At 41.1% G+C, this 24,451-nt stretch overlaps 1 protein-coding gene and 1 long non-coding RNA gene across 3 annotated transcripts in view; both read right to left on the minus strand.

Moving 5' to 3' along the window:
• Positions 1-1,965: 1,965 nt before the first annotated feature.
• On the minus strand, positions 1,966-7,816 carry LOC123650603. The gene is made up of 4 exons (XR_006739429.1): positions 7,779-7,816; positions 7,334-7,404; positions 2,379-2,418; positions 1,966-2,003 (listed from the first exon to the last, which is right to left on the minus strand). It is a non-coding gene; the product is annotated as an uncharacterized LOC123650603 (long non-coding RNA).
• Positions 7,817-14,939: 7,123 nt separating this feature from the next.
• The window catches only part of LOC123650602 (putative ankyrin repeat domain-containing protein 19), a 70,385-nt gene continuing 60,873 nt past the window's right edge, over positions 14,940-24,451 (minus strand). The window contains exons 16-19 of one of the 2 annotated variants that reach the window (XM_045569489.1): positions 22,541-22,616; positions 18,386-18,446; positions 18,105-18,298; positions 14,940-15,021 (exon numbers count right to left, since the gene is read on the minus strand). In XM_045569489.1, the coding sequence (XP_045425445.1) occupies positions 14,953-15,021; positions 18,105-18,298; positions 18,386-18,446; positions 22,541-22,616 (400 nt within the window). In that variant the 3' untranslated portion in view covers positions 14,940-14,952. Of the gene's footprint in view, positions 15,022-18,104; positions 18,299-18,385; positions 18,447-22,540; positions 22,617-24,451 lie in introns of those variants that run through there. The other variant, XM_045569490.1, reaches the window with a different exon arrangement.

Below are 24,451 nucleotides of genomic sequence, written 5' to 3' on the forward strand. Positions count from 1 at the left end.
CCAGTCTATGAGGTCTGAACATAAATCAAGGAAGAAAAGAAAAAAAATTCGGAGCAGAAAGATATATTAACAGACATTTCTGTTCGTAGCACATCCCTAATAATGATGCCTTTCCCTTGACAGTTGCTTTTTGTGTCTACTTCTATAGATATGATTATATTGCTGTAAAACGAGACATTGAACTAGTGAAAAATCCTCACCTATAACTACCTGAAAGCTGAGAAAGAAAAACGGAAAGAAAACTGTGCCATCAATTTCCACCTTGAGGAAAAATGGGGCATCAGAATTCTAAAAAGTAATGTGCAGCTTGTAATAATATCATGTCTTAAAGTTATCTTCAGAAAACCTCACTAGAAAGAGCACAGAGGGGAATACGGGCAGAATGGCTGACTACAGATATCGGGCACCGGATCCTACGAGGAAAAACAGAAAGTCTCAGATGGTAAGGCACACCCCAGGTGTAATTCTAAGGACACAGTGCCAGAACCCACCACAGATCCCACGGGAAGAAGTCGCACGGCAGAACAGGAAGGAGCAAGATTCTGGCAGAGGGAGACCCCAGAGGATCTGGGAGCCCCACAGAAACGGTTGGTGGGGAGGTTTGTTTTTCCTCCCCTCACACCTCTGGCAGTCTGCAGGCCCCCAAACTGTCAGACAGCCCCTCTGTCCTCAGGAGCCAAGCGCTGCTGCCCTCAGGGAACTGGGAGCTTCTTGAGCACAGAGCACAAGGCTGCTGGCACCCTGGAGGTCCTTCTCCCTCCCCACAGACCACAGCACACGTCGTGGGCACCATACTGCTTTTGCACCCATTGTGTGCCTCTGTGCTGCCCAGGGAGCTTCAGCCCTTCAGTTTCTCATTTCACTGGAACCGACACAAATGTGCTACACAACCCACTCAGACTGCAGCAGCCAGAGGGCACCAGTGAATCTCGGGGACCTGAGCGATCTCACAGCTGGCACATTCTGGGCAGGCTGCCTACATGTGAGAGGACAGCACCGAATCCCAGAAGGGCTCCTTGAGACACAGGTGTCAAGAATGACAGGTCTCATTCTTGTAGACCCTTCTCATCTTGCTCCTCCCTCCCTCTTCTGTCCACCGCTGCTGGCACAGCCCTGGCAGTTCCCTCAGATTTCATGCCTAGTGTAATCAGTGACATAACCAGGATGCTAACGTGTCACCTGACTTCTCCTCCGTCCAGGTACCACTGTGCAGCAGCTGCTTCTATCTAAGAGGTCAAGCTCTTTCCACAGCTGTCCCCTTACTATATATGGCGTCACTAGTTCCTACCTACCCGTGTAAAAGCACAGCAGCCACAAATCTATTTAGCGCATTTTGTTTTTGAAAACAAATTCTACTCATAAAAATATCACTTATTAGAATTGTTATTATTATACTCCCACTTATTCACTATTCCCCACAATTTTCCATCTCCTGTTTCCTCAACATCTTGACTTGACTATCCAACATTATAAAATCTTCAGGTTTCAGGCAATATCTTTTTTAATTCCAGCTTCCAAAACATTCTACTCCAAACTCTTTCTCTTTCAATGTCATTAGACCATTCACACGTTCCCATGTACCATGCAATTTTACATTTGGCCATGGCTTGACCCGGAAGAATTCTTTAGCTTGTAGGTCAACATACTTTAAAGCCCAAATTTATTCTTTCCCAATTCTAAGCCTCATTTTTTATCCTACAGTATGATGGCCTCTTAAAAAAAATGCAGCAAACTAGAAGAATCATACTGTACAGGTGTAATGTACTTAGCACACCATTATTTTCTGACTTATAAGCGGAAACATGTAAGACCATCAGTCCTTATATGCAAATGGAGAGGTCAGACCATGACATCACAGCACCCCTTCTTTGACTTTAACATCACTCAGTGCTTAGGTTTCAACCCCATAACACCACCACCACCACACATTACCTCCGAATCTGAATCCCAAGGTGACGACTCTTCCTCTTCCTTTGGTCCAGATGTTAACAAGGACATCTTAGCTATAAAATGTCATTCACAGAGTCATTTATGAGAACATGTGTGACTGTATGTTTCAAATACCTACACAAGTCTACTGCCATTCATTTTTATTTAGATGAAATAAAAGTAATAGCAAAAAATTATTTCAGAATTGATACAGATTAAAAGAACAAAAGGTAGGCCATATGAAGGAAAACAGGAAAAGAAAAATAATTACAGGAAATGGTTGTTACATATGAAACCACATAGGTTAAGTGGTGCCTTTACAACAGTATTTACACATGGAAAAATCTCAGATATATTCACTGATTTATCGCTTCTGTTATTTTCACGTGTTACAGTAAAAGTGACATTATTTTTTTGCTCTTGTTGAGCATTTTCCATAATATTCATACCATTTTCCTCTCTTAAACGTGCTGGCTTTCTTGTCTCCTCCTGTGAAAAAAAAAAAGAAATGCACTTCAGAACACATTGAATTCATTCACTCCCACACCCACTCACTCAGTCAGATAACACACAGTCACTGTGTCTTCCAAATCACGGGCAATATTGTGGGACAACGCAGAACATATAAAAAGAAGGCAGATTCTGCCTGATATACAAGTGGGACTTGAGATGTATGGAAACAAATAGGAAGACAAATGGGTAAGTCACTAAGTCACCAGTTCGACAAATGGACTGAAGAAAGTCTAGTGAGGGCACAAAGGAGAGAACAGTCCGTTCTAACTGGGAAACTCCAGAAATGCTACAAAGAGAGGAATGGATTTTGAAAGGCACACAAAATAGAGACGGAAGGTGTGAAGAATTTCTTGACATGTGGGATCAGCACAAGGATAAGGAAGCAACCAGGCAAATAGGGGAAGCAAAATAATGTGGTAAAACTGCAAAACAGCTATAGGAAGCAGAATGGAGAGGGAAAATGGGAGAATCAGTCATGAAATGAGGATCCCCTCAATGAGAAGATGACTTACATCTTCACAAATATATTTTAAAAGGTCACCCAGGGAGCAATGGAAAGCTAAATGAACTTACCAAGTGAGGGTGGGGGGCGGGAGTCCAGAAAACAGGTTTCCAACATCGTAAGTCAGAGAGTGAGTAAGCATAATAAGATACGAAAAATGGTGAGCAGGGAGAAGATACAGAACTTGGTGAATGACAGAATTGGGACTGGGCAGAGGACTGGAGAGCTGATTGTTCCTGCTTGAGTCTTTCAGTGCTATTTATTCGGGGTTGTTTACTGGGGTGAAGAAGCCAGATGTCGGAGTATATTACGGACAGTCAGGAACCCTCAGACAAGGGACAAGGACAGCTTCACTTGGAAACGCATCAAAGTTCAGGCACCCAGTGGACATGATGCACAACACAGAGCTGGGTAAACACATTGGGTGTAGGATTCGGTAAGCTTACTCGGGAAAATTATCTGGAGTTATGAAGGTAAATATTTGAAAACCATACAAAAGTGGTAGAATTCAATAAGGGAAACATAGAAAGAACTCGCTAATTCTAGAAGGATAAGGAGAAGAGGGAAATAAAAGATGGGATGCAATTTTTATATTACATAACTGAGTGTCTGATTCAAGGATATAAAATATACTTTTAATTATATACGCAAATATTTACTTCTAGAACGTTGCTGGGATATGCACGTTTAAATGAAACGAAATGAAATGGCTGAATTCTACAACACTGATTCAAAATGCCAATTCAAGAGGACTCCTTTGTAAAAATTTATCTGATGAGTGTTAAACTGTAGAAGACCTCCTTCTCCATTTGTGTCATTACAGAATTAGGAGGCATCTTAAAATGCTACTATAATGTAAAAAGGAAACATAATACTCTATGTTGAATTTCACGTGCTTTTCCTTCTGCCCCGGTAAAGGACATACTAATAGCTCTAATTTCCGCTTTATGCCAGATAGGGTAGTAGTTAAGAGTGGGAGAGAGCATCTAGTATGAAGAAAAGTAAAGCCAGGACTATCCACGTTGAAGATTACAAACCTTCAGGTACATCTATGACTGTCAAGGGGGACCCAATGTGCCTAGGAAGACAGAAGAATTTGACTGAAATGTCAAATGTACAGGGTTCCTCAGTTTTAGAGATGAATGACTGTACAGGCCAGGTGGAACAACTGCGAATACGAAAGTTCACAAAGCTTCCCGGGAACAACATAAAGCGTGCCCTTAGTGGGAGATATTTTTAAAATTAAAAAATCATCGCCCAGAGATGATTTTGTATACTCCTTGGAAACCATGCCTTCAGCGTGTTTCTGTGATAAAAGGTAGTTTATGTGAGCAAGCAATCGACAATTTTGTTTACATTCACGCGGCATGTGTACATACAGGTGTCCGTTAGGTACCAATATTATTGCCACAAGACAGATCAGAGTAACTCCAGAAAGAAATAATCGCTGCACTTATTTATCTAAGAGGGTTGTGGCTCAAAATTGCTTTTCTGATTTCATCAAAACAGATTGAGAACCTCCTGTATATCCTCACATTTCAATTTCCATTAACATAGATATCCAATCAAAGGCTTATTTATTTCTCTCTCCTTATTCTCCATAAGATCTAAAACAGCTACCAAGATTATATCAAACAATAACATATACTACTCAGTTAAGTATCCAGAGACCAAACACTAACTTAGAAACCTTAAACAAGAAACAGAAGAGTCAAAACTTAATAATTCATTAATAAAATCTGACAAGCCTGAAAGAGATAGCACTTTACATCATCTATGACACAGGTTTTACTTGACCCTCAGTTCTCTGATTTGTTCCCCTATATTTTCTCATCGGGAGAGGATTATGAGAGCTCATACAGACATCTTCCAAATATCACTCCCTTTACTGCTAATGCATTATTATGTAAGCATTATGATATCCATTAGATTATTTTCATAACAAGAATATCCTAGGACAAATGTTTCCCCAGGTAGTCTGAGCATTTTTGAAATAAGTAACATGTAGTAGCTTACATTAATTTTGTGTTATATTTTGTAATGCGTTCACATGATTTATACTTCTGTGAATTATCTCTTCTCTGGGAATACGTGGGAGTTTAGATTTCAGTAGTACCTTATAAACAAGGGTCGACATTGCAAATACTTCAAGTCACTGCTATCGTGGTTTGTCAAAAAGCTAAAGAGAAATGATTGTACCCACTCAGGGCTTTGCAAGAAAGGGAGAAATACACTGGAATAAACCCTGTTGGGCAATGATGGATGAATGAAAGGCACACATAGCTACTACACACAAAGCTGTAATTAAATATGGGGACAGAGAGGGAATGAAGGGACAGAGACTGAAGAAACGTCTTCTGCAAGAAAAATCTAGGTGGATGTAAAACCATTTCAAAAGGTGTGGGAGCATGGACAAACAACACAAACCAAAAGAAGAGATATTCCCAGTCTATGAGGTCTGAACATAAATCAAGGAAGAAAAGAAACAAAATTCGGAGCAGAAAGATATATTAACAGACATTTCTGTTCGTAGCACATCCCTAATAATGATGTCTTTCCCTTGACAGTTGCTTTTTGTGTCTACTTCTATAGACTTTGATTTTATTGTTATAAAATGAGACATTCAAGCACTGAAAAATCCTCACCTACCACTACCTAAAAGGTGAGAAAGAAAAATGGAAACAAACCTGTGCCATCAATTTCCACCTTCAGGAAAAATGAGGAATCACAATTCTAAAAAGTAATGTGCAGCTTGTAATGATATCATGTCTTAAAGATATCTTCAGAAACCCTCACTAGAGAGAGCACAGAGGGGAATACGGGCAGAATGACTGACTACAGATATCGGGCACGGGATCCTACGAGGAAGAACAGAAAGTCTCAGATGGTAAGGCACACCCCAGGTGTAATTCTAAGGACACAGTGCCAGAACCCACCACAGATCCCACGGGAAGAAGTCGCAGGGCAAACAGGAAGGAGCAAGATTCTGGCAGAGAGAGACCCCAGAGGACCTGGGAGCCCCACGGAAAGGGTAGGTGAGGAGGTTTGTTTTTCCTCCCCTCGCACCTCTGGCAGTCTGCAGGCCCCCAAACTGTCAGACAGTCCCTCTGTCCTCAGGAGCCCAAGCGCTGCTGCCCTCAGGGAACTGGGAGCTTCCTGAGCACAGAGCACAAGGCCGCTGGCACCCTGGAGGTCCTTCTCCCTCCCCACAGACCACAGCCCACGTGGTGGGCACCATACTGCTTTCGCACCCATTGTGTGCCTCTGTGCTGCCCAGGGAGCTTCAGCCCTTCAGTTTCTCATTTCACTGGAACCGACACAAATGTGCTACACAACCCACTCAGACTGCAGCAGCCAGAGGGCACCAGTGAATCTCGGAGACCTGAGCGATCTCACAGCTGGCACATTCTGGGCAGGCTGCCTACATGTGAGAGGACAGCACCGAATCCCAGAAGGGCTCCTTGAGACACAGGTGTCAAGAATGACAGGTCTCATTCTTGTAGACCCTTCTCATCTTGCTCCTCCCTCCCTCTTCTGTCCACCGCTGCTGGCACAGCCCTGGCAGTTCCCTCAGATTTCATGCCTAGTGTAATCAGTGACATAACCAGGATGCTAACATGTCACCTGCCTTCTCCTCTGCCCAGGTACCACTGTGCAGCAGCTGCTTCTATCTAAGAGGTCAGGCCCTTCCAAGCTCTTTCCACAGTTGTTCCCTTAGTATAAGTCGTCAGTAGTTCCTACCTACCCTTATAAAAAGCGCAGCAGCCACAAATATATTTAGTGCAATTTTCTTTTTGAAAACAAATTCTACTCATCAAAATATCACTAATTAGAATTGTTATTTTTATACTCCCACTTATTCACTATTCCCCACAATTTTCCATCTCCTGTTTCCTCAACATCTTGACTTGACTATCCAACATTTTAAAATCTTCAGGTTTCAGGCAATATCTTTTTTAATTCCAGCTTCCAAAAGATTCTACTCCAAACTCTTTCTCTTTCAATGTCGTTAGACCTTTAACACAATCCCATGTACCATGCAATTTTACATTTGGCCACGGCTTGACACGGAAGAATTCTTTAGCTTGTAGGTCAACATACTTCAAACCCAAATTTATTCTTTCCCAATTATAAGCCTCATTTTTTACCCTAAAGTATGGTGGCCTCTTAAAAAAAATGCAGCAAACTAGAAGAATTATATTGTACAGCTGTAATGTACTTAGCACACCAATATTTTCTGACTTATAAGCTGCAACTTATAAGAGGATCAGACCTTATATGCAAATGGAGAGGTCAGACCGTGACATCACACCACCCCTTCTTTGATTTTAACATCATTCAGTGCTTCGGTTTTAACCCCATAAGAACACCACCACCACGACACAATACCTCCGAATCCGAATCCCAAGAAGATGACTCTTCCTCTTCCTTTGGTCCAGATGTTAACAAGGACATCTTAGCTATAAAATGTCATTCACAGAGTCATTTATGAGAACATGTCTGACTGTATATTTCAAATACCTATACAAGTCTACTGCCATTCATTTTTATTTAGATGATATAAAAGTAATAGCAAAAAATTATTTCAGAATTGATGCAGATTAAAAGAACAAATGGTAGGCCGTATGAAGGAAAACAGGAAAAGAAAAATAATTACAGGAAATGGTTGTTACATTTGAAACCACATACGTTAACTGGTGCCTTTAAAACAGTATTTACACATGGAAAAATCTCAGAGATATTCACTGATTTATCGCTTCTGCTATTTTCACGTGTTACAGTAAAAGTGACATTATTTTTTGCTCTCGTGGAGCATTTTCCAAAATATTCATACCATTGTCCTCTCTGAAACCTGCTGGCTTTGTTGTGTCCTCCTGTGGAAAAAAAAAAAAAAGAAATGCACTTCAAAACACATTGAATTAATTCCCTCACTCAGACACTCACTCAGTCAGATAACACACAGTCACAGTGTCTGCCAAATCATGGGCAATATTCTGGGACAAAGCGGAACATATAAATAGAAGGCAGATTCTGCCTGATATTGAAGCGGGACTTGAGATGTATGGAAGCAAATAAGAAGACAAATGGGTAAGTCACTAAGTCACCAGTTTGAAAAATGTACTGAACAATGTCTAGTGAGGGCACAAAGGAGAAAACAGTCCGTTCTAACTGGGAAACACCAGAAACACTACAAAGAGAGGAATGGATTTTGAAAGGCACAAAAAATACAGACCGAAGGTGTGAAGAATTTCTTGACATGTGGGATCAGCACAAGGATAAGGAAGCAACCAGGCAAATAGGGGAAGCAAAATAATGTGGTAAAACTGCAAAATAGTTAAAGGAAGCGCAATGGAGAGGGAAAACGGGAGAATCAGTCTGAACCACACCAGTCACGTGCCATGCTAGAACATCAACTATCCCCTTCATTTATTGAGGATCACCTCAATGAGGAGATGACTTACATCTTCACAAATATATTTTAGAAAGGTCACCCAGGCAGCAATGGAAAGCTAAATGAACTTATCAAGCAGGGGTGGAGTGCGGGAGTCCACAAAACAGTCTGCCAACATCATAAGGCAGAGAGTGAGTAAGCGTAATAAGATAGGAAAAATGGTGAGCAGGTAGAAGATAAAGAACTTGGTGAACAAGAGAATTGGCGAAAAGGGGGAGGACTGGAGAGCTCGACTGTTCCTGCTTGAGTCTTTCACTGCTATTTATACGGCATTGTTTACTTGGGTGAAGAAGCCAGATGTCGGAGTGTATTATGGACAGTCATGAAGAGTCAGATAAGGGTCAAGGACAGCTTCACCTAGCAATGTGTCAAAGTTGAGGCACCCAGTGGACATGATACACAACACAGAGCTTGGTAAACACACTGGGCGTAGGAATCGGTAAGCTTACTCGGGAAAATTATCTGGAGTTAAGAAGGTAAATATTTGAAAACCATACAAAAGTGGTAGAATTCAATAACGCAAACATACAAAGAACTCTCTAATTCTAGAAGGATAAGGAGAGGAGGGAAATGAAAGACGGGATGCAATTTTTCAATTACATAACTCAGTGTCTGATTCAAGGATATGAAATATACTTTTATTTATATACGCAAATATTTACTTCCACAAAATTGCCGGGATATCCATGTTTAAATGAAATGAAATGAAATGGCTGAATTCTACAACATTGATTCAAAATGCCAGTTCAAGAGGATTCCTTTGTAAAAATTTATCTGATGAGTGTTAAACTGTAGAAGACCTCCTTCTCCATTTGTGTGATTACAGAATTAGGAGGCATCTTTAAGTGCTACTATAATGTAAAAAGGAAACATAATACTCTATGTTGAATTTCACGTGCTTTTCCTTCTGCCCCGGTAGAGGACATACTAATAGCTCTAATTTCCGCATTATGCCAGATAGGGTAGTAGTTAAGAGTGGGAGAGAGCATCTAGTATGAAGAAAAGTAAAGCCAGGACTATCCACGTTGAAGATTACAAACCTTCAGGTACATCTACGACTGTCAAGGGGGACCCAATGTGCCTAGGAAGACAGAAGAATTTGACTGAAATGTCAAATGTACAGGGTTCCTCAGTTTCAGAGATGAATGACTGTACAGGCCAGGTGGAACAACTGTGAATACGAAAGTTCACAAAGCTTCCCGGGAACAATATAAAGAGTGCCCTTAGCGGGAGATATTTTTAAAATTAAAAAATCATCGCCCAGATATGATTTTGTATACTCCTTTGGAAACCATGCCTTCAGCGTGTTTCTGTGATAAAAGGCAGTTTATGTGAGCAAGCAATCGACAATTCTGTTTACGTTCACGTGGCATGTGTACATACAGGTGGCCGTTAGGTACCGATATTATTGCCACAAGACAGATCAGAGTAACTCCAGAAAGAAATAATCGCTGCACTGATTTCTCTAAGAGGGTTGTGGCTCAAAATTGCTTTTCTGATTTCATCGAAACAGACTGAGAACCTCCTGTATATAACCTCACATTTCAATTTCCGTTAACAAAGATATCCAATCAAAGGCTTATTTATTTCTCTCTCCTTATTCTCCAAAAGATCTAAAACAGCCACCAAGATTATATCAAACAATAAGATAAATTACTTAGGTAACTGATGGAATGACTGAACACTAAGTTGGACACGTTTACCAAGAAACAAAAGAGTCAAAACTACTTTGCATCACGTAGGACAGAGATTTTACTAGATTCAATACAAGACATCACTTTACTAAATTGAAAAGAAGTGAGGATTAAATTTTCCTTACTTCCCACATGGATTCTAATTGATGCTCACTAGGTGTACACATATGAGGACTAACATGTGATAATTTGAAAAATTCATTTGAGTAGAACCTTAAATGATTCTCTTTTCTATATGCTAGCAACATTCAAATTATCTTATTCTAGCAATTTTAAAATGCCCAGCTGATTAATGTTCATGACAATCATCTCAAACTCTCTTTCAGTCCTTCATTAACATCAGGGATATGTCATTCTGAAGAATCTTTTGGACTGACTGCCTCTCGTTTCTTAATTTGCATTTATTTTTATTTTTATTTATTTACTTTTTATTTCAGCTCATCATGGGGGTACATAAGTTGAGGTTATATACATTGTCCATGTCATACCCATCCCCCTGAGTCAGAGGCTCAAGCGTGTCCATTCTCCAAACAGTGTGCCTGGCACTCACCATGCAGTCATACCTCCATCCCCTCCCACCCCACCTCCCCGAGTCTTAATTTGCATTTAAAAGCATTTCCGTCTAGCACTCTGGGAGGCCTGGGCTGGTGGATCCTCTGAGCTCAGGAGTTCCAGACCAGCCTTAGCAAGAGCAAGACCCCCTCTCTACTAAAAATAGAGAGAAATTAGCAGGACAACTAAAAATATATAGGAAAAAACTAGCCAGGCATATTGGTGCATGCCTGTAGTCCCGGCCACTGGACAGGCTAAGGCAGGAGGATTGCTTGAGTCCAGGACTTTGAGGTTGCTGTGAGCTAGGCCGATGCCACGGCACTCTAGCCCGCTGTCTCAGAAAAAATAATAAAAATAAAAATAAAGAATAAAAGCATTTTCTCCATATTTTTTTAATGTGGAGAGATCCTGCTCTCAGTTAACTCCACTATTTCTGAGGTGTTTTTATACTAATCTGTCATATTGACGCTCTTATTCAATCATTACGTTTATCTTGCCCTTCGCACATGAATTCTTCCCCTTCATTCATTCCTCCATCCACATCTTTGTGGAGCAGCACTTTTGGGTTGCTTTCTAATTCTTTGCTCACACAGTGGCAGCCCTAAGAATTGTTTCCTCCCACCAAAGTTTATAAATCTCAATCCTGTACATCTCTCTCTCTTGTGATTACACTGGTTTCTATGATGACCTTGAGGCCATCCACTTCTTTCTAGGATGCTTGTCAGCATGATGAGGGTCAGGGGGTGATATGTGAACAAAGCGTGGGGAAAAGAAGGGGTTTTTGTTGTTGTGGTTCCTTAAACTAACTTACCTCTGTGTGACCTTCCTCAGTTGAAGACATCAAGACAGGTTGCAGACCAGGGCCATGTGTGTCAACGAAACGAGCATGAAAGCCCTGGACTTTGACTGATGTCGGAAGGCTTTCAACCACATCTCGGTGATGAGAAATACCGTCCTGTAACATGGTTTCCTTTTCTGTTCCCACACCATTATATTTGCCTTTTAGTACTGCAAAAATAAAGAGTATATGAAAATATGTGTAATTAGTTAACAAGGAAGAACACAATATAGGCAGTCTTGAAATAGCTTACCACTTTTCGTGAGTTGCTGAGAAGTGGCCATTGGCTTCGTCAATCCTGGTTGTGCAACATTCTAGAACGAAAAACAGAAGCCTTAATAAAAATGAGTATCAACACGAGTAACTCAAGTGTAATGTTCGCCATTACCAGACGAATCAACACAACGTGCACAGCTTGTGGAATCACTTCAATGTAGACCCAACACTCAATTCTGTCATTATTTAACACATATCTTCGTGTGGGGAGAGCGTTATGGGAGCTAATACAGATGTCCTCAAAATATTATCCCCCTCATCCCTACTTCATTACTATACAAACACTACGATTCATTTAGAGTATTTTCTTAACCAGAATAACCGAGGACAAAAATTTTCCGACATAGTTGAGAGCGTTTCTGAAACAACTAACATTAAGGAACTTACAGTCATCATGTGTTATATTTTTACATCTATCCACGTGATTTATATTTGTATGAATTATCTCTTGCCCATGAATATGTGGGAGTTTAGTTTTTACTAGTACCTTACCTAAAAGGATGGAGATTAAAAGTAGTACAAGACACTTCTCTCTTGTTTGACAAAAAGCCACAGAGAAATGATTGTGCCCACTCAGGTCTTTGCAAGAAAGAGAGAAATAAACATTAATAAAGCTCACATGGCACTGATGGAAGAAAGAAAGGCACACATAGCTACTACAAAGAAACCTGTAACTAAATACGGAGGCAGAGAGGGAATGAAGAGACAGACACTGAAGAAACGTCTCCTGCAAGGAAAATTTAGGTGGGTGTAAAACCATTTCAAAAGCTGCGGGCACATGGATGAACACACAAACAAAAACAAGAAACATTTCCACTCAATTATGAACGTAAATCAAGAAAGAAAAGAAAAGACATTCAGCACAATAAGATCTATAACAGAGACTTCTGTTCATAGCACATCCACAATAATACTGACTAACATTTACGTGACAGTTACTTTTTGTCTCCACTTTGGTAGACTTTAATTTATTGCTATAAAATGAGGCATTCAAGTAGTGAAACATGGTCACATACCACTATCTGAAAACTGTAAACTTATAAATACAAAAAGAGAAAAATAGAAACAGAAACATGCCATCAGTTTCTCCTCAGAGAAAAAAGAAAAAAATGGGTAATGAGAATACCAAACAGTAATGTGCAGCTTGTAATGATATCATGTCTTAAAGATATCTTCAGAAACCCTCACTAGAAAGAGCACAGAGGGGAATACGGGCAGAATGGCAGACTACAGGTATCGGGCACCGGATCCTACGAGGAAGAACAGAAAGTCTCAGATGGTAAGGCACACCCCAGGTGTAATTCTAAGGACACAGTGCCAGAACCCACCACAGATCCCACAGGAAGAAGTCGCAGGGCAGAACAGGAAGGAGCAACGTTCTGGCAGAGAGAGACCCCGGAGGACCTGGGAGCCCCACGGAAAGGGTAGGTGGGGAGGTTTATTTTTCCTCCCCTCACACCTCTGGCAGTCTGCAGGCCCCCAAACTGTCAGACAGCCCCTCTGTCCTCAGGAGCCCAAGTGCTGCTGCCCTCAGCGATCTGGGAGCTTCCTGAGCACAGAGCACAAGGCCGCTGGCACCCTGGAGGTCCTTCTCCCTCCCCACAGACCACAGCCCACGTGGTGGGCACCATACTGCTTTCGCACCCATTGTGTGCCTCTGTGCTGCCCAGGGAGCTTCAGCCCTTCAGTTTCTCATTTCACTGGAACCGACACAAATGTGCTACACAACCCACTCAGACTGCAGCAGCCAGAGGGCACCAGTGAATCTCGGAGACCTGAGCGATCTCACAGCTGGCACATTCTGGGCAGGCTGCCTACATGTGAGAGGACAGCACCGAATCCCAGAAGGGCTCCTTGAGACACAGGTGTCAAGAATGACAGGTCTCATTCTTGTAGACCCTTCTCATCTTGCTCCTCCCTCCCTCTTCTGTCCACCGCTGCAGGCACAGCCCTGGCAGTTCCTCCATATTTCATGCCTAGTGTAATCAGTGACATAACCAGGATGCTAACATGTCACCTGCCTTCTCCTCTGCCCAGGTACCACTGTGCAGCAGCTGCTTCTATCTAAGAGGTCAGGCCCTTCCAAGCTCTTTCCACAGTTGTTCCCTTACCATATACTGCGTCACTACTTCCTACCTACCCTTGTAAAAGCACAGCAGCCACAAATATATTTAGTGCATTTTGTTTTTGATAACAAATTCTACTCTTCAAAATATCACTAAATAGAATTGCTGTTATTAAACTCTAACGTATTTACTGTTCCCCACATTTTTCCATCTCCTCTTTCCTCAACATCTTGACTTGACTATCCAACATTTTAAAATCTTCAGGTTTCAGGCACTATCTTTGTTAATTCCAGCTTCCAAAACATGCTACTCCAAACTCTTTCTCTTTGAATGTCATTGGACCTTTCACACGTTCACATGTACCATGCAATTTAACATTTGGCCACGGCTTGACCCGGAAGAATTCTTTAGCTTGTAGGTCAACATACTTCAAAGCCCAAATTGATTCTTTCCCACTTCTGAGCCTTATTTTTTACCCTACAGTATGATGGCCTCTTAAAAATATGCAGCAAACGAGCAGAATTATACTGTACAGCTGTCATGTCCTTAGCACACCATTATTTTCTGACCTATAAGCTGAAAATGGTAAGAGGATCAGCCCTTATATGCAAATGCAGAGGTCAGACTGTGACATCACACTACCCCTTCTTGGATTTTAACTTCACTCAATGCTTAGATTTTAACAGCATAACAACAACAACTAAACACAGTACCTCCGAATCCGAATCCGCAGGTGACGATGCTTCCTCTTCCTTTGGTCCAGATGTTAACAAGGACATCTTAGCTATAAAATGTCATTCACAGAGTCATTTATTAGAATATGTCTGACTGCACATTTCAAATACATATACAAGTCTACTGCCATTCATTTTTATTTAGATGAAATAAAAGTAATAGCAAAAAATTATTTCAGAATTGATGCAGATTAAAAGAACAAAAGGTAGGCCATATGAAGGAAAACAGGAAAAGAAAAATAATTACAGGAAACGGTTGTTACATTTGAAACGACATACGTTAACTGGTGCCTTTATAACAGTATTTACACATGGAGAAATCTCAGAGATATTCACTGATTTATCACTTCTGCTATTTTCACGTGTTACAGTAAAAGTGACATTATTTTTTTGCTCTCATGGAGCATTTTCAGTAATACTCATACCATTTTCCTCTCTGAAACCTGCTGGCTTTGTTGTCTCCTCCTGTGAAAAAAAAAAAAAACAGAAATGCACTTCAGAACACATTGTATTTATTCTCTCACTCACCCACTCACTCAGTCAGATAACACACAGTCACTGTGTCTGCCAAATCATGGGCAATATTCTGGGACAAAGCGGAACATATAAACAGAAGGCAGATTCTGCCTGATATTCAAGCGGGACTTGAGATGTATGGAAGCAAATAAGAAGACAAATGGGTAAGTCACTAAGTCACCAGTTTGCCAAATGGACTGAACAAAGTCTAGTGAGGGTACAAAGGGGAGAACAGTCCATTCTAACTGGGAAACTCCAGCAATGCTACAAAGAGAGGAATGGATTTTGAAAGGCACACAAAATACAGACCGAAGGTGTGAAGAATTTCTTGACATGTGGGATCAGCACAAGGATAAGGAAGCAACCAGGCAAATAGGGGAAGCAAAATAATGTGGTAAAACTGCAAAACAGCTATAGGAAGCGGGATGGAGAGGGAAAACTGGAGAATCAGTCTGAACCACAGCAGTCACGTGCCATCCTAGAACATCAACTGTTCCCTTCATGGAAGGAGGATCCCCTCAATGAGGAGGTGACTTACATCTTCACAAATATATTTTAGAAAGGTCACCCAGGCAGCAATGGAAAGCTAAATGAACTTACCAAGCAGGGGTGGGGGTGGAGGGAATCCAGAAAACAGTCTTCCAACATCATAAGTCAGAGAGTGAGTAAGCGTAATAAGATAGGAAAAATGGTGAGCAGGTAGAAGATACAGAACTTGGTGAATGACAGAATTGGCGACTGGGGGGAGGACTGGAGAGCTGGACTGTTCCTGCTTGAGTCTTTCACTGCTATTTATTCGGGGTTGTTTACTGGGGTGAAGAAGCCAGATGTCGGAGTATATTACGGACAGTCAGGGAGACTCAGACAAGGGTCAAGGACAGCATCACCTGGCAATGCGTCAAAGCTGAGGCACCCAGTGGACATGATGCACAACACAGAGCTGGGTAAACACACTGGGCGTAGGAATCGGTAAGCTTACTCAGGAAAATTATTTGGAGTTATGAAGGTAAATATTTGAAAACCATACAAAAGTGGTAGAATTCAATAAGGCAAACATAGAAAGAACTCGGAAATTCTGGAAATGAAAATGAGAGTAGGGAAATATAATATGGAATGCAACGTTTTCAAATACATTACCCCAAATCTGTCAAGGATATAAAATATACTTTCCTTTATATATGCAAATATTTACTTCCAGAAAATTGCCGGGATATGCATGTTTAAATGAAATGAAATGGTTGAATTCTAAAGCACTGATTCAAAATGCCAATTCAATAGGATTCCTATGTAAAAATTAATCTTAAAAGTTTTAATCTGTTAGAGACCTCCTTCTCCATTTGTTTGATTACAGAATTAGGAGGCATGTGTAAATACTACTATAATTTAAGAAGGAAATGTAAAGCCCCATGTTGGATGTGACATGGTTTTTCTTCTGCCCCAGTAAAGGACATAGTAATAGCTCTAATTTCCTCTTCATGCCACATAGGATATTAGTTAAAAATCAGAGAGAGCATCTAGCATGAAGAAAATAAAGCCATGATTATTCAAGTTGAAGATAAAAAATCCGAAAACATCTATGATTGTGAAGGAGGACCCAATATTCCTAGGAAGAGAGAAGAAACAGACTCAAATGTCAGGTGTAAAAGATTCCTGAGTTTAAGAGATGAATTCATCTCTGTGCCAGGTCAAAAATCTATAAATACTAAAGTTCATAAAGCTTCCTGTGAATAATATAAAGGGTCCCGTTTTGGGGAGATATTTTTAAAAGAAAAAAACCATCGTCTAGAGATGATTTTGTATTCTCCATTGGAAATCATTCCTTCATTGTTTCTATAAGTAGTTTATGTGAGAGAAGAGTCACCAATTATGTTTAAGTTCATGGCATGTGTATATACAGGTGCCCTTTACATACAGATAGTATTAGCATAAGATCAATGAGAATAACTGCAGAAATAAATAATTGCTGCATTTATTTCTCTAAGAGGGCTGTGGCTCAAAATTTCTTTTCTCTTAGCATCAATAAAAATTCAGAACCTCCCTTATATAATCTGAGATTATAATTTTAATTAATCAAAAGATCAAATAAAAGGTTTATTTATTTCTTTCTCCTTATTCTCTAAAAGATCTAAAACAGTCACCAGGAATGTATCAAACAGTAAAATATATTACTTAGGCAAGTTATGGATAGAGAAAACACTAAGTTAGCAACCTTAAGGAAGGAACAAGAGTCTAAACTAAATAATTCATTAAAAAATCTGACAAGCCCCAAGATAGATATCTCTTGGCATTATCTATGACATAGGTTTTACTAGATTCAGATTAAGACATCACTTTACTAAATTTAACAGAAATGAAGAATAAATTCTTTTATTTCTAAGTCATTTTTAACTGCTGCATACTTGGTGCACATATATGGGGCCTACATGTGATAATTTGACCCTTCATATTAATAGAATCATACAGGGTAATTGGGATATCCATCACCTTAATCATTTTCAAATTGTCTTTCATTTCTTCACTGAAATCAGGTACATGTCATTCTGAAGAATCTGAGCATCTTTTGTGCTGATTGTCTTTTCTCAATTTGCATTTAAAAGAATTTCCATCGGATTTTACATATGGAGAGTTCCTGCTCTCATTGAACTCCACTATTGCTGTGGTGCTTTTATAATAATCTCTCACTTTGACTCTCTTATTCAACCCTTGTATTTATCTTGCCCTTCTCACATGAATTCCTCCCCCTCATCCCTTTCTCATCTACATGTCTGTTGAGCAGTCCTTTTGGGTTGCTTTCTAATTCTCTGCTCACACAATGGCAACTCAAAGAATTCTTTACTCCCAACCAAACTTTAGAAATCTCAATCCTATACATCTCTCTCTCTCTTGTGATTACACTGCTTTCTATTATGATCTTGAGGACATACATTTCTACGATCCTTGTCAGCATGATGGAGATGGGGGGTGGTATGTGAAAAAAGCATGGGGAAAAGAAGGGGTTTTTGTTGTTGCTGTTGTTGCTTACATTAACTTACCTCTGTACCACCTGGCTTAGTTGAAGACTTGAAGGAAGCTTTCAGACCAGGGCCAGGTGGTTGCAGGAACGGATCATGAAAGCCCTGCACTTCGACTGATGGTGTGGGAAGGCTTGGAACCACATGTGGATGATTAAAAATGCTGTCTTCAAACATTGTTCCATCTTCTGTTCTCACAGTAAATTTGGCTTGTACTAAAATAAAAATAAAGAGTATATGAAAATATTTTTAATTAAATAACAAGAGATAACACAAAAATAGAAAATCTTCAAATAGCTTACCAATTTTCATGTGTTGCCGATAAGCAGTCATTTGCTTTATTACCCCTGGTGGCAGAACATTCTAGAAAAAAAAAACAACAGCTTTAAGAATAACGAGTATCAAAGCGGGTAAATTAAGAATAATATTCACCATTACCATATGATCTAACACAAAGGGCACAGATTTTGGAGTCACTCGGATGTAGACACAACCCTCGATTCTCTGATTTGTTCACCTACATCTTCTCATGGGGAGAGGATTATGAGAGCTCATACAGATATCCTCAAAATATCACTCTGCTTATCCCTAGTTCATTACTGTACAAACACTATGATATGCATTAGATTATTTTCATAACAAGAATAACCTAGGACAAAAATTTTCCCAGATAGTTTAGAGCATTTCTGAAAGAAGTCACATTAAGGAACTTACATTAATCACATGTTATATTTTGACATATGTTCGCATGATTTATCTTTGTATTATCTTTGTATGAGTTATCTCTTGCCCAGCAATATATGGGACTTTAGCTTTTAGTAGTACCTTATGTAAAAGGGTTGACACTGCAAATAGTGTAAGTCACTTCTATCATGTTCCTTAAAAAGCTAAAGGTAAATGATTGTACCCACTCAGGGCTTTGCAAGAAAGAGAGAAGCAAACAGGAATAAACCATGTCAGGTAATGACGGATGAAGGAAAGGCACACAAAGCTACTACATAGAAAGCTGTAACTAAATATGGACACAGAGAAGGAATGAAGGGACAGACACTGAAGAAACATCTTTTGCAAGGAAAATGTACGTGGATGTAAAACCATTTCAAAAGGCGGGGGAGCATGGAGAAACACACAAACAAAAAAAAGAGACATTCCCACTCAGTTATGAACATAAATCAAGGAGGAAAAAGGAAAACATTCAGAACAATAAAATATATAACAGACTTCTGTTCATAGCATATCCATAATAGTAATGCCTAATATTTATTTCAGAGTTACTTTTTTTTTCTATTCTGTAGACTTTGATTTTATTGCTATGAGACATTCAAGTAGTTAAACTTGGTCATCTACCACTACCTAAAAGCAAACTTTATTACTACAAAGAGAAAAATATGGAAACAGATATGTTTCATTAATCTACTTGGAGGAAAAAAATGTGCAATCAGAATTCTAAAGATAAGGCATGAAAGACACTGGCTAGGGGGAGGGAGCAGTGCCCTTGCTCACCCAGTGCCCCAGTTGCTGCTGGTGGTGGGGGGGAGAATGGTCTGCCCCGCCCCAATGTCCACAAGGTCCACGCTCCACAATCTTGTGACTGAGGAAGCACTCAGTGTTCACACAAGTACTGTGCAGCTTGTAATGAAAGATATCTCTAGAAGCCCCCAGTAGGAAAAGCATAGAGGGGATACAGGCAGAAGGGCTGACTAGACACACAGGGCACCAGATCTTGTGAGAAAGAACAGAAAGTTTCAGATGACAAGGCACAGCCCAGGTGCCATTCTGAGGAAAGAGTGCCAGAAGCCACCACAGATCCCACAGGAAAAAGTCTCAGGGCAGAAGAAGAAGGGGCAAGATTACAGCAGAGAGAGACCCCGGAGGAACTGGGAGCCCCATGGAAAGGGTAGGCGGGGAGGTTTGTTTTTCCTCCCCTCACACCTCTGGCAGTCTGCAGGCTCTGAATCTCTCAGACAGCTCCCCTCTGTTCTTGAGAACACAGCACCAGGCTGCCAGCACTGTGGAGGATGCTCTTCCTCACCATACACCCGAGCACATGCAGTGAGTGCCATACCACTTTCGTGAAAATCGTGCCTCTTTGTCCTGTCTAGGGGGATTCAGCCCTTCAGTGTCTTATTTTTCTTTTCCGTTGTCCCCCCACAAATATTCTGCAACACACACTTACACAGCAACAGCCACAGTTGGCCAGTGAATCCTGGGTGAACTGTGTCATCCCAAATCTGGGACATTCCAGGCAGGCTGCCTAAGGGTCAGAGTACAGCATAGCATGCCAGAAGGGCTCCTCGGGACATACGGGACCAGAGGGCCAGGTCTCCTCCTTTTAGACTCTTCTCTTCCTCCTTCTCCTCCTATCCTCTCCTACCTACCGATGCTGACACAGCCATGGCCATTCCTGCTCAGGGTTGGCATGGGCACCCCAAGGGATGACTATGCTACGGCAATCAGGAGCAACTTCCTCCCCTTTGTCACTGTTCCCTCCATACCATGGATACCACAGATAGTGCACCTCACACCTCTCCCCCTATGAAACTGCAATGATCCAAGGGGTACTCTGACCGTGAGGGCCCTGCCTGCAGGACCTCCTAGTCCTGCCTTGGCTGGCTGCTCCAGCACAATGGGTGTTACTCTAAAGCACAAGGACATTAATCCTCCCTGAGTACTCCATGGGCAACTCAGGACCAAAACACCTCTCCCTGTCACAGTTTGGGGATTCAACTCATCAGATGGAAGGCCAGCTCTGCAGGCCTTTCCCATTCCCCCAGGATTCAATCACATCATTCGGGGCCATGGGGATGTGTGAACTGACCTTCAGAAGGGAGGAAGGCCACCTGGGCAGAAATGAAAGCAGAGTTCACTGAGGGTCTGAGCCACAGTGAACTTGCCAACTTGCCGAGTACCCCTCCCCTCACAAGATGGGCATGTTTTCTGTCAGGGCCAGGGTCCTGGGAAGGGAAGCTAGAAGCTTATAGCCTGCAGACGCATTACTGGTAAACTTATTTGCCTTGGACTGCTGCGAGGGACCAGATGCCAGAGGAGAGCTGCGGGACAAGGGAAGTGGCAGGAGAGTGAAACCCACTCCCATCTGCTGGACTGTGAATTCCTGACTTCTCCTCCCACAGGAGCAGACTTGTTGGCATGGTGGGAACACCCAGCCCCTAACTGGTGGCTATCTCCAGTGGTCTGAGACATGACCGTGTCCCCTGCTGAGACAGCATTTGTATCCATCTTTGTGGAGCCTCAACATGGCTCTCCCAAACCAACCCCACCCAATCTCACTTGCCTCTCCCTGACAGCTCTGGTGCAGCACAAGAAGGGGTCCCTTGGGGGATCCAGAACCCCCCCATTGCCTGGGACGACATGCTTTTCTCATGATTGACTGAGGCTAAAAACAGGTGCCAAAAAACCCACTACAGTGGACTCTCTCCAGCAAGCAACATGTACTGGCAGGGCGATCAACATGTACAGGTCAGCACAGCACTGACACATTGCATGGTACAGGATTTGGCAGACTTTTACCCACAGGCACCACCTACTGACTTCAAGATTAAACTGAATGTCCCAGTATAATTCATGCTGTTACATCTACAGGGTGGGGAAAGAGACAACGTAACAACAAACCTCCATCTCCCCATCTCAACAAGAGGCAGGGTTTGAGAAAGAGAATTCAAATTTCTAAATGTCCACAAATTCTTTTTTTTCTCAGTAGGGATACAGTCTCACCATGATGCCCAGATCGTCTTGAACTCCTGGGCTCAAGCAATCCTCTCACCAAAGCCTCCCAAGTGGCTGGGACAATAGGCTCACGTCACCATGCCTAGCTAAAGTTCTACTACTTCTAATATTATTTAAGTCTAAACAGAGCACTAAGGGTATAAATAGAGAAAAAGATCTCACCTAAAAACTATATGATACCAAAATAACATGTGTCTAAGAGAAAAAAGAGGAACTTTATGCTATGTGCTATACAGTTTTGGAAATAAAAGGCACCAGGGAGATTCCGTGATCACTGTAATAAGCAACTGGATGCATTAAAGATTAATTCAGACATAAGTATTATAACAGTCATGTCAGTATGACCTAAAAGTAACAGTAAGGACATGTATGCAAATTAACCTGGACCAAATTTCATATTTCCTCTACCATGGGAAAGCTTTACCTAATAAAATTTCCCTGTCACTCTGTATTTCCTGGATCATTCTTTTTTTAATCAGATCCACCCCCTGAAAAGTATTTATCAATCCTCTCTTATTTACCAAAGTAAAAATTTAAAGTAAAAATTTAAAGAAAAAATTCAAGGGGTCCTATTATCAAATGGTGTTCTCTGAACAACTTTCTATTACCAAGATGAAACCATGACAGGTGGACCACTGCTAAATATTATGAGTTAACACTATAGAAAATTAGATACAGAGTGAAAAAATTAGTTCCTTGAGAGACTACTTTACCTTGGTATCAACATCGAGGTGTTCAGAAAATGAGTCAGTATCTGGTTTTCCATAAATATCCGGTTTGATGGAAATCCTTTACAGCAAAAATAAACAACAGAAATAAGCCAGGTCATTTCCTTAAAAGAAAAACATTGGCCATTTCTTACCTGGGCACCCACTCCCAAATAAAACACAAGAATCAGGCAAAAGGTCACCTACCACTATACTAAATGCCATTTCTTCATAGAGTTAGTGTTTAGTCTCTGATTTAAGAAAAATTTTACTTACCTGTTTTTCTCTCCCCCTCTCCCAAACTTGGAAATATTCAATGAAAACTTACTTCTAGTTCCTTAATGATTAGTGACAGCTAATACATTGACAGAGCCAGAGAATAATTTCTCTTAACTAATAGCCTATCCAGTTAATGGCGGACATAACTCGTGTTATCTGAACTGGAACAAACCTGATAACCTGAAACAAGGTAGAAAGATACCACCCCTTCTTCGTTATCTAGCTCTGGTTCTAAGACTAATCTGTATCACTCAAGATTGGCAGTCTTGGACTCTCACCATGGAAACCCTTTCTGAAGGCCCCATTGCATCCCTTTACCCACAAACAGCACAAGGAGTGCCCGAAAACATTTGAAATGCCTGGAAGTTAAATGCACAAAACTCAAAGAACAAATGCATACACACTGATAATCGATATAGGGGGGAAAAAAAAAACAGTAAATGCATATGTTGTTATTAGGAATACTCTTCCGAGAAACAATAAAAACTTAAAAATTATAAAATCCAATTGTTTCCCCGATATAGGTCCTATCTTATTCAGGTCCACATAAACTAGCAAGCCCTTAAAAACCTTCACAGGAACTCAGATACCCAAGCAGAGAGACTCCTGGAAAAACAGAATCCTGGAAGTTGTACTTCTATTTCCCATAGTATTATCTAAACGTCTTCCTTCTTATGGGCTCCCCATTGCAGATCCCTCCCTCTTCTGCAGGGCTCCATGGCAGTCTCCAACCTCTAAATATTCAGCCTAAGAAAGCACAGATTCCTGAAAGGATGGGCCCAAGTGACCAAGAGCAGGAGATCTCTATTTCCCTGCTCCTAGAAAACAAGTGAAAGGGACGCTCAGTCACACTCTCCTAGCAGAGACATGTTACAAACTACCCAACTGAAGCTCCATGAGGGATCTCCCAGCCATTCCCACCCCTGCCTTCCCTACATGTACATGGGAAGGACATCAGTGAATTGGGAAAAGAGGTGGCGGAGACACCGGACCTGGGACACACATCTGTCTTTCAGGAACCTCCAGACCCTAGGAATCGAGGGGCTCTCAGCCAGTCCTCTGTAACTTGAGGTGGAAGCAGATGATACCACATTCTGATGTGCTCTACAGATTCTTCCAAAATTCTTCAAACATCTTTCAATAGCAACCTCCAAATCTGTCAGTTCCTCCAATTAAACAAAAAAACAGCAAGCTCTTCAGGACTCCCTTTGAGTCCTCTATTTTAAGATACTCTTCTAGATAACTCCCGACACCCTGTGTCCTTCATTCCTATGATTCATCTTTATCAAACTTCTCAGACACTCCAATATTCTGATTTCTTTTCTAAAACGCTCATTCCTGTACAACCCAGTGTTGTTTCTCTTCAAACTTGGTGTTCCCCTGCTAATTCCATTCATATCCACTAACACTGAGCTCATCAGCTAATTGCATTCTTATCCTTTTCCGTTGGCTTCACTAGACCCACACCCACTGTCTATTATTAAAACACTCACCTACAGGATGATAAACAAGGAAGAGTACTGGGCTTTCGATTAAGAAACCTGAGTTCACATCTCATTTCTAACACTCACTATCTCCAAATGAGTCACTTTAATCTCTTTGACTTTCAGGTTCTCCACCTGAGCAATTACTAGGGCA

This window comes from Lemur catta, chromosome 15 (genome assembly GCF_020740605.2).
Source record: "Lemur catta isolate mLemCat1 chromosome 15, mLemCat1.pri, whole genome shotgun sequence".
Taxonomy (NCBI): Eukaryota; Metazoa; Chordata; class Mammalia; order Primates; family Lemuridae; genus Lemur; species Lemur catta.